This window comes from Oncorhynchus nerka, linkage group LG4 (assembly GCF_034236695.1).
Source record: "Oncorhynchus nerka isolate Pitt River linkage group LG4, Oner_Uvic_2.0, whole genome shotgun sequence".
NCBI lineage: Eukaryota > Metazoa > Chordata > Actinopteri > Salmoniformes > Salmonidae > Oncorhynchus > Oncorhynchus nerka.
The window spans coordinates 6,246,431-6,266,870 of record NC_088399.1 but is presented as its reverse complement, the minus strand read 5'-3'; the positions used below and the strand labels follow the sequence as shown (position 1 = coordinate 6,266,870).

Genomic DNA, 20,440 nt, shown 5'->3' with positions numbered 1-20,440 from the left:
ACGATGACTACAGGTCCCCTCTCTACGATGACTACAGGTCTCCTCTCTACTATGACTACAGGTCCACTCTCTACGATGACTACAGGTCCCCTCTCTATGATGACTACAGGTCCCCTCTCTACGATGACTACAGGTCTCCTCTCTACAATGACTACAGGTCTCCTCTCTACGATGACTACAGGTCCCCTCTCTACGATGACTACAGGTCTCCTCTCTACAATGACTACAGATCTCCTCTCTACGATGACTACAGGTCCCCTCTCTACGATGACCACAGGTCTCCTCTCTACAATGACCACAGGTCTCATCAGCACACAGCTCCTCTCTACTATGACTACAGGTCCCCTCTCTACGATGACTACAGGTCTCATCAGCACACAGCTCCTCTCTACGATGACTACAGGTCCCCTCTCTACTATGACTACAGGTCTCCTCTCTACGATGACTACAGGTCTCCTCTCTACTATGACTACAGGTCTCCTCTCTACGATGACTACAGGTCCCCTCTCTACGATGACTACAGGTCTCCTCTCAACGATGACTACAGGTCTCCTCTCTACGATGACTACAGGTCTGCTCTCTACGATGACCACAGGTCCCCTCTCTACGATGACTACAGGTCTCATCAGCACACAGCTCCTCTCTACGATGACTACAGGTCCCCTCTCTACTATGACTACAGGTCTCATCAGCACACAGCTCCTCTCTACGATGACTACAGGTCCCCTCTCTACTATGACTACAGGTCTCCTCTCTACGATGACTACAGGTCTCCTCTCTACAATGACTACAGGTCCCCTCTCTACGATGACTACAGGTCTCATCAGCACACAGCTCCTCTCTACGATGACTACAGGTCCCCTCTCTACTATGACTACAGGTCTCATCAGCACACAGCTCCTCTCTACTGATGACTACAGGTCTCCTCTCTACGATGACTACAGGTCCCCTCTCTACGATGACTACAGGTCTCCTCTCAACGATGACTACAGGTCTCCTCTCTACGATGACTACAGGTCTCCTCTCTACGATGACCACAGGTCCCCTCTCTACGATGACTACAGGTCTCATCAGCACACAGCTCCTCTCTACGATGACTACAGGTCCCCTCTCTACTATGACTACAGGTCTCCTCTCTACGATGACTACAGGTCTCCTCTCTACGATGACTACAGGTCCCCTCTCTACGATGACTACAGGTCTCATCAGCACACAGCTCCTCTCTACGATGACTACAGGTCTCCTCTCTACAATGACTACAGGTCCCCTCTCTACTATGACTACAGGTCTCATCAGCACACAGCTCCTCTCTATGATGACTACAGGTCTCCTCTCTACGATGACTACAGGTCTCCTCTCTACGATGACTACAGGGAGGGCTGCAGGGCCATGCTGCCGTACTCTCGACTCCACCCGTTAACATGCCTTCCTGTGGAAACTAATGTTAGGAGAAAATGTAGAACCCTTCTGATTCCCATATTGAAGAATAGATACAGCAGATTGGAAGGAGTGTTATATTGCTGCTGTCGGTCTCTCCTGCTGGAGGAAAGAGAGAAGCAGTTCTGCTCTGCACTTGACCCAGAAACGGTTTACCTCCTTCCTTACCTCCTTCCTTCCTCCTTCCTTACCTCCTTCCTTACCTCCTTCCTTCCTCCTTCGGTTTACCTCCTTCCTTACCTCCTTCCTTTCCCCTTCCTTACCTCCTTCCTAACCTCCTTCCTTCCTCCTTCCTTTCCCCTTCCTTACCTCCTTCCTAACCTCCTTCCTTCCTCCTTCCTTACCTCCTTCCTTACCTCCTTCCTTCCTCCTTCGGTTTACCTCCTTCCTTCCCCCTTCCTTACCTCCTTCCTTCCCCCTTCCTTACCTCCTTCCTTACCTCTTTCCTTCCTCCTTCGGTTTACCTCCTTCCTGAATCCTGCATAGTCAGAGTACTGTACCTCAGGCAGACAGACAGACAGGCAGGAAGGCAGACAGACAGGTAGACAGACAGACAGGTGGAGTGTGGGACTGTGAAGCGCCATCCTCTTGATTAATAGTGGCACAAAGTGACAGGGTGACTCTAGGAAACCATCTCCCCAGCCGCCCCGCTTGTTCATCCGCCCACACATCATCATACTAATTTAGCAGAGTTTTAAAATATAAAACCTTTATTAAATATGTACACCAGAACCTTCTATCCCCAGCCAGGATGGTGCCATTTGGCATTTGGGGTTTGTGTTGTGATGAAAGACGAGGAGCAAACAAACGCAGCTGGCTTGGAACGCATCCCTCTCCCTCTGCCTGTCGGTACGCTCCCCACAAAGCCGCTCGACATTTTCTGATATTTGCATCAAGCAAGGAGGTGTAGCTGACATCTCCAGTTGCACTGTCAGAGGCTTAGCTGGACTTATAGACAAGACAGGGAGATGGAGAAAAGACAGGGAGAGAGAAGGGAGAGAGAAGGGAGAGAGAAGGGAGAGAGAATGGAGAGAGAAGGGAGAGAGAGGTAGAATGACACCATACGACGTAAAGAGAGAGTGACAGAGGAAAAGAAGAGAAGAGGGAGAAAAATAACTTGTGCCAAAATCTGAATTCCTGCTGGATCTAGAGGACCCGTCGGGGGAATTAGGAGCCCCACAATTAAACATATGGGTATTAAGATAATTGTCAGTTGTGTTGGCGGACATGATAGTAGACAGATGGATGGGAATCACTGAGCTCCGCTGAGGAGAGAGAGGCTCCCTGGGAGAGAGAGCGTTTTATATTTTACCTGCCTGAACGGATCTGAGCGGCTTCACTATTACTGCCATCCAGGTTTAGTTAGGACAGAGAGAGAAAGCGCGGGAGGAGAGAGGAGGAGGATAGGAGGGGGAGAGGAGGAGAGAGGAGGAGGATAGAACATGGGGGTGTAGTAGTGTGTGTGTGTGGGGTGGGGGGAGTAGATTGGGACCGGGTCCTCCCTCTCTGTGATGCACAGGGGAAGGCTGCCCTCTGCAGGTCAACAGCAGTAATACACATCTGGGGAAGGAAGAGAGGGAAGGAGAAACAGAGGGAAGGAGAAAGAGATGGAGGGAGAAAGAGAGGGAAGGAGATAGAGATGGAGGGACAAAGAGAGGGAAGGAGGAAGGGAGGGAAGGAGGAACAGAGGGAAGGATATAGAGAGGGAAGGAGGAACAGAGGGAAGGAGGAACAGAGGGAAGGAGGAACAGAGGGAAGGAAGAACAGTGTGAATGAGGAACAGAGGGAAGGAGGAGAGATGGAAGGAGAAAGAGAGGGAAGGAGATAGAGAGGAAGGGAGGAAGAGAGGGAAGGAGGAACAGAGGGAAGGAGGAGAGATGGAAGGAGAAAGAGAGGGAAGGAGGAGAGATGGAAGGAGTAAGAGAGGGAAGGAAGAGAAAAGGAAGGAGGAAGAAGAGAGAGAAGGAGAAAGAGAGGGAAAGAGGAAGAGAGGGAAGGAGGAAGAGAGGGAAAGAGGAAGAGAGGGAAAGAGGAAGAGAGGGAAGGAGGAAGAGAAGGAAGGAGGAAGAGAGAGAAGGAGGCGGAGTCTGCTGAAAGGGAGACTAGCTGATCACTTATAGAGAAAATCAAGGGGGAATGATATGGAGGATGTAGGAAACATTAAAGGGTTGTCATGATACCAGCATCACTATACCACAATACCAGCATCGCTATACCACAATACCAGCATCACTATACCACGATACCAGCATCACTATACCACAATACCAGCATCGCTATTCCGCAATACCAGCATCACTATACCACGATACCAGCATCACTATACCACAATACCAGCATCGCTATACCACAATACCAGCATCACTATACCACGATACCAGCATCACTATACCATGACACCAGCATCACTATACCATGATACCAGCATCACTATACCACAATACCAGCATCGCCATACCATGATACCAGCATCACTATACCACAATACCAGCATCACTATACCACGATACCAGCATCACTATACCACAATACCAGCATCGCTATACCACAATACCAGCATCGCTATACCATGATACCAGCATCACTATACCACAATACCAGCATCGCCATACCATGATACCAGCATCACTATACCACAATACCAGCATCACTATACCACGATACCAGCATCAATATACCACAATACCAGCATCACTATACCACAATACCAGCATCGCCATACCACAATACCAGCATCGCTATACCACAATACCAGCATCACTATACCACAATACCAGCATCGCTATACCACAATACCAGCATCAATATACCACGATACCTGATAACCATGACAAGAAGAAAAACACCAAGCAGATTCAACTCTTACTGAACATGGATGAATCATATTTATAACGTGATACTGATAGCTAGTCATATTATTCAATAAATGTACCCCTCCTGAGGTTAACGTGTTTCCCCCTCCAATGCAGGTGGGCTCTCACAGGGAAGATGGTAGCGTGGGCATGCTTGGTAGCCATCCCATCAGACCCAACCAAGTGCCAGTCCCCCAGCTGCCCCAGCAGTCTGCCACGTCACCAGATCTCAACCAGACTGATACGTACCGGGGTGAGTACCATACGGGGGGGGGGGGTTGTGAAGGGCACGGTGTGACACAGCAGGCAACTCTGTGGGATATAAGGTCTCCTGCTGGTAATCTCTGTTCCCTGTCTGGTTATATAGACTAGGACCGTATAGAAGAGTAGCAACTAGCTCTGTGGGATATAAGGTCTCCTGCTGGTAATCTCTGTTCCCTGTCTGGTTATATAGACTAGGACCGTATAGAAGAGTAGCAACTAGCTCTGTGGGATATAAGGTCTCCTGCTGGTAATCTCTGTTCCCTGTCTGGTTATATAGACTAGGACCGTATAGAAGAGTAGCAACTAGCTCACGGAGACAAACAAACACAAATCAAATACAAAACCCACCGTGTGAAGGTGGGCTCCCATCTGGTTGGCCCTGGAAACCTGGAAACATGGCCCTGGAAACATGGCCCTGGAAACATGGCCCTGGAAACATGGCCCTGGAAACATGGCCCTGGAAACCTGGAAACATGGCCCTGGAAACATGGCCCTGGAAACATGGAAACATGGCCCTGGAAACATGGCCCTGGAAACATGGAAACATGGCCCTGGAAACCTGGAAACATGGCCCTGGAAACATGGCCCTGGAAACATGGAAACATGGCCCTGGAAACCTGGAAACATGGCCCTGGAAACATGGCCCTGGAAACCTGGAAACATGGCCCTGGAAACCTGGAAATATGGCCCTGGAAACATGGCCCTGGAAACATGGCCCTGGAAACATGGAAACATGGCCCTGGAAACATGGAAACATGGCCCTGGAAACATGGCCCTGGAAACCTGGAAACATGGCCCTGGAAACATGGCCCTGGAAACATGGCCCTGGAAACATGGAAACATGGCCCTGGAAACATGGCCCTGGAAACCTGGAAACATGGCCCTGGAAACATGGCCCTGGAAACATGGCCCTGGAAACCTGGAAACATGGCCCTGGAAACATGGCCCTGGAAACATGGAAACATGGCCCTGGAAACATGGCCCTGGAAACATGGAAACATGGCCCTGGAAACCTGGAAACATGGCCCTGGAAACATGGCCCTGGAAACACCTGGAAACATGGCCCTGGAAACATGGCCCTGGAAACCTGGAAACATGGCCCTGGAAACCTGGAAACATGGCCCTGGAAACATGGCCCTGGAAACATGGAAACATGGCCCTGGAAACATGGCCCTGGAAACATGGAAACATGGCCCTGGAAACCTGGAAACATGGCCCTGGAAACATGGCCCTGGAAACATGGAAACATGGCCCTGGAAACCTGGAAACATGGCCCTGGAAACATGGAAACATGGCCCTGGAAACCTGGAAACATGGCCCTGGTAACCTGGAAATATGGCCCTGGAAACATGGCCCTGAAACATGGAAACATGGCCCTGGCCCTGGAAACATGGGAAACATGGCCCTGGAAACCTGGAAACATGGCCCTGGAAACATGGCCTGGAAACATGCCCTGAAACCTGGAAACATGGAAACATGGCCCTGGAAACATGGCCCTGAAACCTGGAAACATGGCCTGGAAACATGGCCCTGGAAACATGGCCCTGGAAACATGGAAACATGGCCCTGGAAACATGGCCCTGGAAACATGGAAACATGGCCCTGGAAACATGGCCCTGGAAACATGGAAACATGGCCATGGAAACATGGAAACATGGCCCTGGAAACATGGAAACATGGCCCTGGAAACATGGCCCTGGAAACATGGCCCTGGAAACATGGAAACATGGCCCTGGAAACATGGAAACATGGCCCTGGAAACATGGAAACATGGCCCTGGAAACCTGGAAATATGGCCCTGGAAACATGGCCCTGGAAACATCAAATATGATCATCTTTTCAAACAGGATTTGTTGTTTTTGTTACTGTTGGGAAATATCCATTAGCAAATTATAAAATTATAATTATAAATTATAGTAATTAAATTATAAATTATAGTAGAATTATTTTTTTTGTGAAACAGACATTTGAATATAATCAATATATATTTTAAATGGTCAATTATCACATACACTCATATCCATATTTTAAATGGTCAATTATCACATACACTCATATCCATATTTTAAATGGTCAATTATCACATACACTCATATCCATATTTTAAATGGTCAATTATCACATACACTCATATCCATATTTTAAATGGTCAGTTACACATACACTCATATCCATATTTTAAATGGTCAATTATCACATACACTCATATCCATATTTTAAATGGTCAATTATCACATACACTCATATCCATATTTTAAATGGTCAATTATCACATACACTCATATCCATATTTTAAATGGTCAATTATCACATACACTCATATCCATATTTTAAATGGTCAATTATCACATACACTCATATCCATATTTTATCGACAGTAAAATCAGTGCAATTGGCAGAGTCCACATTTGAATGTGTGAGTAATTATGATTTAACAGAGAAAACATCATTGTTTTCAAATATGAATATGTAAAAGGAAATTGTATATGACCGATGCTGTGAAGCAAATTAGCCCTGAGGCCTGTCTACAGACTGGAAATGACTTCCTTGGCAACGTATCGTCCTGAGGCCCTCGCCAACTGCACACACACACACACACACACACACACACACACACACACACACACACACACACACGCTACAGAGACAGACAGACACACACACTACAGACACACACACACACTACAGAGACAGACACACACACTACAGAGACACACACACACTACAGAGACACACACACACACTACAGAGACAGACACACACACTACAGAGACACACACACACTACAGAGACACACACACTACAGAGAGACACACACTACAGAGACACACACACTACAGAGACACACACACACTACAGAGACACACACACTACAGACACACACACACTACAGAGACACACACACTACAGAGACACACACACTACAGAGACACACACACTACACACACACACACTACAGAGACACACACACTACAGAGACACACACACTACAGAGACAGACACACTACAGACACACACACACTACAGAGACACACACACTACAGAGACACACACACTACAGAGACACACACACACACTACAGAGACACACACACACAGATACAGACACACACACACTACAGAGACACACACACTACAGACACACACACTACAGAGACAGACACACACACTACAGAGACAGACACACACTACAGACACACACACACTACAGACACACACACACTACAGAGACACACACACACACTACAGAGACACACACACACTACAGAGACACACACACACTACAGAGACACAAACACTACAGAGACAGACACACACTACAGAGACACACACACACTACAGACACACACACACTACAGAGACACACACACACTACAGAGACACACACACACTACAGAGACACACACACTACAGTAACACACACACTACAGAGACACACACACTACAGAGACAGACACACACTACAGAGACACACACACACTACAGAGACACACACACTACAGTAACACACACACTACAGAGACACACACACTACAGAGACAGACACACACTACAGAAACACACACACTACAGAGACACACACACACTACAGAGACAGACACACACACTACAGAGACAGACACACACTACAGACACACACACACACACTACAGAGACACACACATTACAGTGACACACACACTACAGAGACAGACACACACTACAGAGACACACACACACTACAGAGACACACACACTACAGAGACACACACACTACAGAGACAGACACACACTGCAGAGACACACACACTACAGAGACACACACACTACAGAGACACACACACACTACAGAGATACACACACACTACAGAGACAGACACACACTGCAGAGACACACACACTAAAGAGACACACACACTTCCAATGTAGCTGCTGTGCCGAGTCCCCCCCTCCACTCCCAACGTAGCTGCTGTGCTGAGTCCCCCACTCCACTTCCAACGTAGCTGCTGTGCTGAGTCCCCCACTCCACTTCCAACGTAGCTGCTGTGCCGAGTCCCCCCCTCCACTTCCAACGTAGCTGCTGTGCTGAGTCCCCCACTCCACTTCCAACGTAGCTGCTGTGCCGAGTCCCCCACTCCACTTCCAACGTAGCTGCTGTGCCGAGTCCCCCCCTCCACTTCCAACGTAGCTGCTGTGCCGAGTCCCCCTCCACTTCCAACGTAGCTGCTGTGCTGAGTCCCCACTCCACTTCCAACGAGCTGCTGTGCTGAGTCCCCCACTCTACTTCCAACGAGCTGCTGTGCTGAGTCCCCCCCCCTCCACTCCCAACGTAGCTGCTGTGCTGAGTCCCCCACTCCACTTCCAACGAGCTGCTGTGCTGAGTCCCCACTCCACTTCCAACGTAGCTGCTGTGCTGAGTCCCCCACTCCACTTCCAACGAGTCACAGCTGCTGTACAGAGAGTCCCCCACTCCACTTCCAACGTAGCTGCTGTGCTGAGTCCCCACTCCACTTCCAACGTAGCTGCTGTGCTGAGTCCCCCACTCCACTTCCAACGTAGCTGCTGTGCTGAGTCCCCCACTCCACTTCCAACGTAGCTGCTGTGCTGAGTCCCCGCTCCACTTCAGAACAGCAGACACTGTGTCAGATACAGAGTCCCCCTCCACTTCCAACATAGCTGCTGTGCTGAGTCCCCCACTCCACTTCCAACGTAGCTGCTGTGCCGCTCTCCCCTCCTTTGTCTGGTCACTGGTGTAGTCTAGAAACTTCTGGTTGTACACACAACTGAGTCAGACACAGAGAGTCAGACACAGAGAGTCAGATACAGAGAGTCAGACACAGAGAGTCAGACACAGAGAGTCAGACACAACTGAGTCAGTCACAAAGAGTCAGACACAGAGAGTCAGACACAGAGAGTCAGACACAGAGAGTCAGACACAGAGAGTCAGACACAGAGAGTCAGACACAACTGAGTCAGTCACAGAGAGTCAGACACAACTGAGTCAGACACAACTGAGTCAGATACAGAGAGTCAGATACAGAGAGTCAGACACAGAGAGTCAGACACAGAGAGTCAGATATAGAGAGTCAGATATAGAGCGTCAGACACATAGAGTCAGATACAGAGAGTCAGACACAGAGAGTCAGATACAGAGAGTCAGATACAGAGAGTCAGACACAGAGAGTCAGACACAACTGAGTCAGACACAGAGAGTCAGACACAACTGAGTCAGACACAGAGAGTCAGATACAGAGAGTCAGATACAGAGAGTCAGACACAGAGAGTCAGATACAGAGAGTCAGACACAGAGAGTCAGATACAGAGAGTCAGATACAGAGAGTCAGATACAGAGAGTAAGATACAGAGAGTCAGACACAGAGAGTCAGACACAGAGACAGAGAGTCAGACACAGAGAGTCAGATACAGAGAGTCAGACACAGAGAGTCAAATACAGAGAGTCAGATACAGAGAGTCAGACACAGAGAGTCAGACACAGAGAGTCAGACACAGAGAGTCAGACACAGAGAGTCAGACACAGAGAGTCAGGCTGGCAGCAGCCTGACGGCCATTTTGTTTATTCTCCTCTCTGTGATTGAGCCATTGAGGGCATTTTGAGGAAGTCTGCGAGATGAGGGGCTTCTTTTGTGAAAGTGTGTGTGTGTGTGTGTGTGTGTGTGTGTGTGTGTGTGTGTGTGTGTGTGTGTGTGTGTGTGTGTGTGTGTGTGTGTGTGTTGTGAGACAGTGTGGGAACAGTGTTTTATGTTGACAGGGATGTTGGCACAGGCCCATGGAATGACGTCAAACAAACAGAGAGCTATATTCTCCATCTGGATAGTGATAGGGGGGGGAGAGGGGGAGGAGAGGGGGAGGCAGGGGAGGGAGAGGAGGGAGGAGGGGGAGGGGGAATGGGAGAGGAGGAGGAAAGGGGAGAGGAGGGGGAGGCAGGGGGGAGAGGAGGGAGGAGGGGGAGTGATGGGGAGGCAGGGGAGAGGAGGGAGGGGGAGAGGAGGGGGAATGGGAGAGGAGGGGAAAGGGGAGAAGAGGGGGAGTAAAGAGGGAGGAGGAGGAAGGAGAAGGGGCAGGGGGGACACTGTGGCACTGTGAGACCATACAGTCAAACCCCTTTTTTGTCTCCAGAGCAGACACTCCCTCAGTCTCCCCCTCCCCCTCTCTTCCCTCCTCCTCCCCCCTCCCGTGATAACCGGATGAGTGTGCCTGGTAGACACTGTTTTCAGAGAGGCAGGCATGCCAAACACACACACACATTAATCCTTACTCTTTCGAGGTTTGCACCAATGTTGTTTATATTTTCCAGTCATATTTCTCTTTCCTTTCTGATGATTTAAGAGATAAAAGCAGTGCCTATCTGGCACTAAAATAAACTCACTTTGACATGTCCTTCAAATGACCATCAGAATATTTTCTAAACTTTTAAGACACCTAATCTGTGACTGGATCGTTAATGTCTGAGCCTCCGTCTCCATGAGAGGAGGGGGGAGGAGAGGGGGAGGAGAGGAGGGAGGAGGGGGAGAGGAGGGAGGAGGGGGAGTGAAGCGTCTCCGCCCAAATTCTTGTAGTATCTCGTAGGAAATTTGAGACTTAACACATTTTGTCATGCCAGAACCGGATTAGAAACCAGCAGTTAAATCAAAAATATAAGATTCACAATGTCACTAAGAATAAAACAAACAACCAAAACATCAATAGCCACTACAATGTCAAAACATAATTGTGTCATGAGTACCATTTGCAAGATTTTGTGGACCCAAGACTATGGTGTATCGACATTAGCTAGCTAGCTAACTTTAGTATTCTAGCAACGCTAGTCAGCATAGGCTGCTACATGGGGCGGCAGGGTAGCCTAGTGGTTAGAGCGTTGGACTAGTAACCGAAAGGTTGCAAGTTCGAATCCCTGAGCTGACAAGGTAAAAATCTGTCGTTCTGCCCCTGAACAGGCAGTTAACCCAATGTTCCTAGACTGTCATTGAAAATAAGAATTTGTTCTTAACTGACTTGCCTAGTAAAATAAAGGTAAAATAAAATCCAGCCTGAACTGTGTAACGTTGTACTTCCAATAAGCCAATATTCTACATAGTTTAGTGCATAAAACATGGTAATTAACTACCATAATCCATTGCGCATCTACTTTTCCAGTCTGTGTTTCTTTTACACCTGCTTACAGAAGAGGAGATACAGTAACAAAGATAAAATATAAATAACAATAACAAACCACAAAAAACAGACAGAAATTAAACAAAAGCTCAGTGTAAATAGAGGAATTAGGTCCCAACACATGGAACGTACAGTGTAATCTTGAGACAGGTAAACAACCACCATTCTAAGTAAATCATTGCATTATAATAGCTGATAAATCAAGTTCTAGGTGATTTAAAGGAGGTTCCCACACTTTGTAGAACTGATCTGTTTTAGAATGTAATGTAAATGTCACATATTCCAATGGCACCCATTCAAATAGTATCTTATGCCAATCCTTTATAGAAGGGGACCTGTTCATTAATCCACTGTAAGAGGGTGTTTTTCCTCACTGTGATGGTAAGGATGTTGTAAAAGCCTCCTCGTAGCCACAGAAGTAACATGCCAACTGGAGAGACCTAACAGTAAAGAAACTGGCTTCAATTCTAGGTCGACCACCGGGATTCTGTTTTTCATTTTCTTGCAGAACACCAGACCAGTATCTTTTGAAGCTTGGATCATGACCATAAACAGTGTGTTAGGGTGCCTGTTTGAGTCTTACATTTAAGACACCGAGGAGAAGAGGGAGAGGACCTGAAAGCATGTCTGTGGTCTGTGTATTATTCTTAATTGGATTGCTTTAGTACGATTACAGATAGATATTGTTTTTTTGCACATCTCCAAATGTCCTCCCACATTTCCTCGTCAATAGTAACAGACAAGTCTTTCTCCCACACTCGTTTCACCCTCTGTGTGTTAACAGTACAAAAGGAACCTTAAAGAATCACAAAACAAATTTACAGACATTTTCTTTCAATGATAGACACAGCAGGGTTGCCAATCAGATTCCTGCTTTGGGAGTCGATATTTCCCAACCATCTGCTCAAATGACAATAAAATCTTATCAACGAATAAATAATTTAGTCTGCCTATGCCCTTATCAAGCCAAATGTTAAAGCCATCATCCAGCAATCATGGCACAAAGTCTGGGTTGTTAAGAATTGGGGTAAGAGCAGAGGTTAGTTTGACCCTTCCCCACAATGTTGTTTTTAATTGACCTCCGTGCTTTAAGTTAAACGTAATGGGTTTATTGCAGCTACCTTTTACAGACTTGAAGCTTCCGAAAAGGAAAAGATCCTGCATCCTGGGTATTTTGAAAGTGAAGTCTCAATATCTAACCAAATAGAGGAGTCATCGTTTGTGATCCAATCAGAAATATAACAAAGGTGGGCACACCATTGATAGAACCTGATATTGGGCAGGTCCAAGGCGCCCATAGAATTTGGCAGCTGCAATATTGACAAGTCTTGGCTTGTGTTTACTCTATATGAAGGAACATAACCAACCATTTAAATATTGTATTACCTTGATGGAAAGTAAAACTGGTATCATTGGGATTGGGTAAAGTAGTCTAGGTAAAATGTTCATTTTCAAGAGGGATATTCTACCCAACCTTGAAATCAGAAGTGAGATCCAGCACTCCAGACCCTAACTTATTGTATCAATCAAGGGAACAAAATTGGCTTTGTACATTTGCTGGAACTTAGGAGTTACAAATATACCCAGATACATGAAACCTGAGGGAGACCATTTAAAAGGAAAGGGGGGAGAGGTAGTAGGTTTAGAGTGAAGACTACCAAGTGGCATATCCTCTGATTTAGTTAAACTAATATTGTAGACTGAGAATACACTGAATAATTCAATAATATTAACAAGAGATGTAATTGAAGTCTTGAAGAGATGAATATCAGGACTCCATCAGCATACAAGCTTATTTTATGATGAACGTCAGACAGTGTATAGCAGGCGTTACTCTGATAGGCCAGTGGTTCCATAACGAGCACAAATAGGAGAGAGGACAAAGGACAGCCCTGTCTGGTACCTCTGTGTGTGGAGAAGCTATTTGACCTTAGCCCATTAGTAAGGACAGCCCTGTCTGGTACCTCTGTGTGTGGAGAAGCTATTTGACCTTAGCCCATTAGTAAGGACAGCCCTGTCTGGTACCTCTGTGTGTGGAGAAGCTATTTGACCTTAGCCCATTAGTAAGGACAGCCCTGTCTGATGATCGTCATTTTAAACCTTACACCATTTTATCAAATCAAAATCAAATCACATTTTATTGGTCACATGGTTAGCAGATGTTATTGGTCACATGGTTAGCAGATGTTAATGGTTACATACACATGGTTAGCAGATGTTATTGGTTACATACACATGGTTAGCAGATGTTATTGGTCACATACACATGGGTAGCAGATGTTATTGGTCACATACACATGGTTAGCAGATGTTATTGGTCACATACACATGGTTAGCAGATGTTATTGGTTACATACACATGGTTAGCAGATGTTATTGGTCACATACACATGGGTAGCAGATGTTATTGGTCACATACACATGGTTATCAGATGTTATTGGTTACATACACATGGTTAGCAGATGTTATTGGTCACATACACATGGTTAGCAGATGTTATTGGTCACATGGTTAGCAGATGTTAATGGTTACATACACATGGTTAGCAGATGTTATTGGTTACATACACATGGTTAGCAGATGTTATTGGTCACATACACATGGGTAGCAGATGTTATTGGTCACATACACATGGTTAGCAGATGTTATTGGTCACATACACATGGTTAGCAGATGTTATTGGTTACATACACATGGTTAGCAGATGTTATTGGTCACATACACATGGGTAGCAGATGTTATTGGTCACATACACATGGTTATCAGATGTTATTGGTCACATACACATGGGTAGCAGATGTTATTGGTCACATACACATGGTTAGCAGATGTTATTGGTCACATACACATGGTTAGCAGATGTTAATGGTCACATACACATGGTTAGCAGATGTTAATGGTCACATACACATGGTTATCAGATGTTATTGGTCACATGGTTAGCAGATGTTATTGGTCACATACACATGGTTATCAGATGTTATTGGTCACAGGGTTAGCAGATGTTATTGGTCACATACACATGGTTAGCAGATGTTATTGGTCACATACACATGGTTAGCAGATGGTATTGGTCACATACACATGGTTAGCAGATGTTATTGGTCACATACACATGGTTAGCAGATGTTAATGGCCACATACACATGGTTAGCAGATGTTAATGGTCACATGGTTAGCAGATGTTAATGGTCACATGGTTAGCAGATGTTAATGGTCACATGGTTAGCAGATGTTAATGGTCACATGGTTAGCAGATGTTAATGGTCACATGGTTAGCAGATGTTAATGGTCACATGGTTAGCAGATGTTAATGGTCACATGGTTAGCAGATGTTATTGGTCACATGGTTAGCAGATGTTATTGGTCACATGCTTAGCAGATGTTATTGGTCACATACACATGGTTAGCAGATGTTATTGGTCACATACACATGGTTAGCAGATGTTAATGCGAGTGTAGCCAAATGCTTGTGCTTTTAGTTTCAACAGTGCAGTAATATCTAACAAGTAATCTAACAATTCCACAACAACTACCTAATACACACACGTCTAAAAGGATGGTATAAGAATATGTAAATATATGGATGAGCGATGACAGAGCGGCAAAGGCAAGATGCTATAGATGGTATATGATGCAGTATATACATATGAGATGAGTAATGTAAGATATATAAACATTATATAAAGTGGTATTGCTTAATGTGACTAGTGATACCTTTATTTATGATTATTTATTTAATATTATTTAAAGTGAAACTGTTATAAAGCTATGGAAATGATTATAAAGTTGTCACCTAGACCAAATTTAATTAGAACAAAGAATAGGTAGGACTACTCCACACGGTCAAACGCTTTCTCAGCATCTAGGGAAAGCACAAGACCATCCACAGCACTTGGTTGGTAGGCTCAAATAACATTAAGAAGCCGCCGGACAATATTACATGTGTTACGGTCCTTAATGAAGCCAGTTTGGCCCCTTTTCACAATTAGCGGCAATAAGTCCTCTAGTCGTGTGACTAGGATTTTAGAAAGCAATTTTAAATCCACCTTCAGAAGACCAATTGGTCGAGTAACAAGACTCTGGGCATTTCCCCTTTTTTGAGAATAAGTGATATGTTAGCTTCCCTCAGCGTTTGAGAGAGACGGTCATCTGAAAATGAGTGGTTAAGCATACCAAGCAATGACTCAATGATCAGTCCATGGAACTCTTTATAGAACTCACTACAGAACCCGTCTGGTCCTGGGACCCTACCAAGCAATGACTCAATGATCAGTCCATGGAACTCTTTATAGAACTCACTACAGAACCCGTCTGGTCCCTGGGGCCCTACCAAGCAATGACTCAATGATCAGTCCATGGAACTCTTTATAGAACTCACTGCAGAACCCGTCTGGTCCTGCAATGACTCAATGATCAGTCCATGGAACTCTTTATAGAACTCACTACAGAACCCGTCAATCCTGGGACTCAATGATCAGTCCATGGAACTCTTTATAGAACTCACTACAGAACCCATCTGGTCCTGGGACCCTACCAAGCAATGACTCAATGATCAGTCCATGGAACTCTTTATAGAACTCACTACAGAACCCGTCTGGTCCCTGGGGCCCTACCAAGCAATGACTCAATGATCAGTCCATGGAACTCTTTATAGAACTCACTGCAGAACCCGTCTGGTCCCTGGGGCCCTACCAAGCAATGACTCAATGATCAGTCCATGGAACTCTTTATAGAACTCACTACAGAACCCGTCTGGTCCCTGGGGCCCTACCAAGCAATGACTCAATGATCAGTCCATGGAACTCCTTATAGAACTCACTACAGAACCCGTCTGGTCCCTGGGGCCAACACCATTTTGCAGATTCTCAATTGCAAACATAATCTCTTCCTTGGTAATAGGAGCATTGAGGGGAGTCCTTTGTTCTTCGGAGATGGTCGGGAGATCAATCGTAGAAAATAACTCCTCCATCGGTTTTAGTGTGAGGCAATAAAGATTTGCATAACACTTATTAAATGACTAATGTATCCATTTATTTTCATATAAATGGTTTCCATCAGAATCAGTAATAACAATGGGGTTTTCCCTTCTAGCTAACAGAGGATTTCAATTCTCCAATGTAGTCTGCATAACCACTCTATAGTCTAGTCATTTATACATATGAAAATCAATAAAAGAAGATTGAGGCTCTTCCACCTAAGACCATCTAAGACCACCTAAGACCACCTAAGTCCACCTAAGACCACCTAAGACCACCTAAGACCACCTAAGTCCACCTAAGACCACCTAAGACCACCTAAGTCCACCTAAGACCACCTAAGACCACCTAAGTCCACCTAAGACCACCTAAGACCACCTAAGACCACCTAAGACCACCTAAGACCACCTAAGACCAAGCTGGGCACCAATATAGATTCACACAGATCTCAGTCTGAGCTATGGTGGCAGTTACTGAAGAGCACTTGAGAACTCATATCACTGCTTCGTGATTAGATTTGAATAAAAAAGTTATCCAATGCGCAGCGTAAAGTTATTTATCCCGAGAGAGTCAATAAACCCAGCAGCCTCTTCATGTGTGTAAAGCTTCTTAATCTCATATGTATGTACTGTACTCGATACCATCTACTGCATCTTGCCTATGCCGCTCGGCCATCACTCATTCATATACTGTATCTTAATATACATATTCTTTATCCCTTTACACTTGTGTGTATAAGACAGTAGTTTTGGAATTGTTAGGTTAGATTACTTGTTGGTTATTACTGCATTGTCGGAACTAGAAGCACAAGCATTTTGCTACACTCGCCTTAACATCTGCTAACCATGTGTATGTGACAAATACATTTAATTTGATCATCTTCAATGTGTATGGGAACAGCAGTGCGTAGTCCATCTTCATTCTTCTTGAGTTGAGCCTTCGCCTCATCAAACGCCTTCCGTCTTCATACAACCGCTGTGGAGTAATCATTGAAGAATAAGACCCTTGGATCTTGGCGTTGACTACCGTCAGATCCGGTGTTTGCCGTGATGCGCTGCTTGTCGAGGAAGTTGCTAACCGTGGGCGCTGGTTGGGACCGCTGGCCGTGGGCGCTGGTTGGGACCGCTGGCCGTGGGCGCTGGTTGGGACCGCTGGTCGTGGGCGCTGTTTGGGACCGCTGGTTGTGGGCGCTGGTTTGGACCGCTGGCCGTGGGCGCTGGTTGGGACCGCTGGCTGTGGGCGCTGTTTGGGACCGCTGGCCGTGGGCGCTGGTTGGGACCGCTGGCTGTGGGCGCTGTTTGGGACCGCTGGCTGTGGGCGCTGTTTGGGACCGCTGGCCGTGGGCGCTGGTTGGGACGGGGTATCGATGGGCCCGATCCAGTATTTTCCGGGAGTCCCACCACACGGATATTACATCTGCGTTCTCGCTTATCCAAATTATCAATGTGCTCCGCCATTTTGCTCACCTAAAGTGCCCTTATCTTAGTGTCCATTGATGTAATTGAAGTTTCCACAGTAGAAATTCTTCGTTCCGCATCATCAACACGCTTGACAACTTTCTGTAGTTCGGCTGAATGGCCTGCTATTGCTTCCAAGACCGTTCCTGTCTTGATATCGATCACTTTAGTAATGTGATCAGTAATCTTTTGAATGACAAGGTCTATTGTGCCTGGATCTGCATTGGTGTTAGCTTTGCTAATGTTGGTTATCTCATCCTGCACATCTACACGGGTGGTGGTTCACGGGTGTAGTTCTGCTGGCCATGTTGTTGGAAACTTTTGAGAAATAGCCATGAAGACTCATTGTAGGGTAACTTATTTAGCAAATTCTACCACTTTTTTCAAGCAAAAAAATATATAAAGAGAGAAATTAACGAATGCCAAGGGAGGCTCTCGGAAACAAAGTGTTTTCTCTACAGCCTAAACCGTCCTGGTTTTAATGATGACAACACCAGGGGTTAGTCTACCGTCTATCACCACACTGGTCTACCGTCTATCACCACACTGGTCTACCGTCTATCACCACACTGGTCTACCGTCTATCACAACACTGGTCTACCGTCTATCACAACACTGGTCTACCGTCTATCACCACACTGGTCTACCGTCTATCACAACACTGGTCTACCGTCTATCACTGGTCTACCGTCTATCACAACACTGGTCTACCGTCTATCACCACACTGGTCTACCGTCTATCACTGGTCTACCGTCTATCACTGGTCTACCGTCTATCACAACACTGGTCTACCGTCTATCACTGGTCTACCGTCTATCACAACACTGGTCTACCGTCTATCACCACACTGGTCTACCGTCTATCACCACACTGGTCTACCGTCTATCACCACACTGGTCTACCGTCTATCACCACACTGGTCTACCGTCTATCACTGGTCTACCGTCTATCACAACACTGGTCTACCGTCTATCACCACACTGGTCTACCGTCTATCACCACACTGGTCTACCGTCTATCACCACACTGGTCTACCGTCTATCACTGGTCTACCGTCTATCACCACACTGGTCTACCGTCTATCACCACACTGGTCTACCGTCTATCACCACACTGGTCTACCGTCTATCACATCACTGGTCTATCATCACAACACTGGTCTACCGTCTATCACAACACTGGTCTACCGTCTATCACCACACTGGTCTACCGTCTATCACAACACTGGTCTACCGTCTATCACCACACTGGTCTACCGTCTATCACCACACTGGTCTACCGTCTATCACAACACTGGTCTACCGTCTATCACCACACTGGTCTACCGTCTATCACCACACTGGTCTACCGTCTATCACCACACTGGTCTACCGTCTATCACCACACTGGTCTACCGTCTATCACCACACTGGTCTACCGTCTATCACCACACTGGTCTACCGTCTATCACAACACTGGTCTACCGTCTATCACCACACTGGTCTACCGTCTATCACCACACTGGTCTACCGTCTATCACCACACTGGTCTACCGTCTATCACCACACTGGTCTACCGTCTATCACAACACTGGTCTACCGTCTATCACAACACTGGTCTACCGTCTATCACAACACTGGTCTACCGTCTATCACAACACTGGTCTACCGTCTATCACCACACTGGTCTACCGTCTATCACCACACTGGTCTACCGTCTATCACCACACTGGTCTACCGTCTATCACTGGTCTACCGTCTATCACAACACTGGTCTACCGTCTATCACAACACTGGTCTACCGTCTATCACCACACTGGTCTACCGTCTATCACAACACTGGTCTACCGTCTATCACCACACTGGTCTACCGTCTATCACTATCACCACACTGGTCTACCGTCTATCACTATCACCACACTGGTCTACCGTCTATCACAACACTGGTCTACCGTCTATCACCACACTGGTCTACCATCTATCACCACACTGGTCTACCGTCTATCACAACACTGGTCTACCGTCTATCACAACACTGGTCTACCGTCTATCACCACACTGGTCTACCGTCTATCACTATCACCACACTGGTCTACCGTCTATCACTATCACCACACTGGTCTACCGTCTATCACCACACTGGTCTACCGTCTATCACAACACTGGTCTACCGTCTATCACCACACTGGTCTACCGTCTATCACTGGTCTACCGTCTATCACCACACTGGTCTACCGTCTATCACAACACTGGTCTACCGTCTATCACAACACTGGTCTACCGTCTATCACCACACTGGTCTACCGTCTATCACAACACT

At 46.3% G+C, this 20,440-nt stretch overlaps 1 protein-coding gene across 8 annotated transcripts in view; it reads left to right on the top strand.

Moving 5' to 3' along the window:
- The window catches only part of LOC115125242 (transcription factor 4-like), a 474,956-nt gene that overhangs the window by 435,512 nt on the left and 19,004 nt on the right, over nucleotides 1–20,440 (top strand). For all 8 annotated transcript variants that reach the window (XM_065017185.1, XM_065017183.1, XM_065017182.1 and 5 more), the window contains one exon: nucleotides 4,407–4,542. In XM_065017185.1, the coding sequence (XP_064873257.1) occupies nucleotides 4,407–4,542 (136 nt within the window). The remainder of the gene's footprint in view (nucleotides 1–4,406; nucleotides 4,543–20,440) is intronic.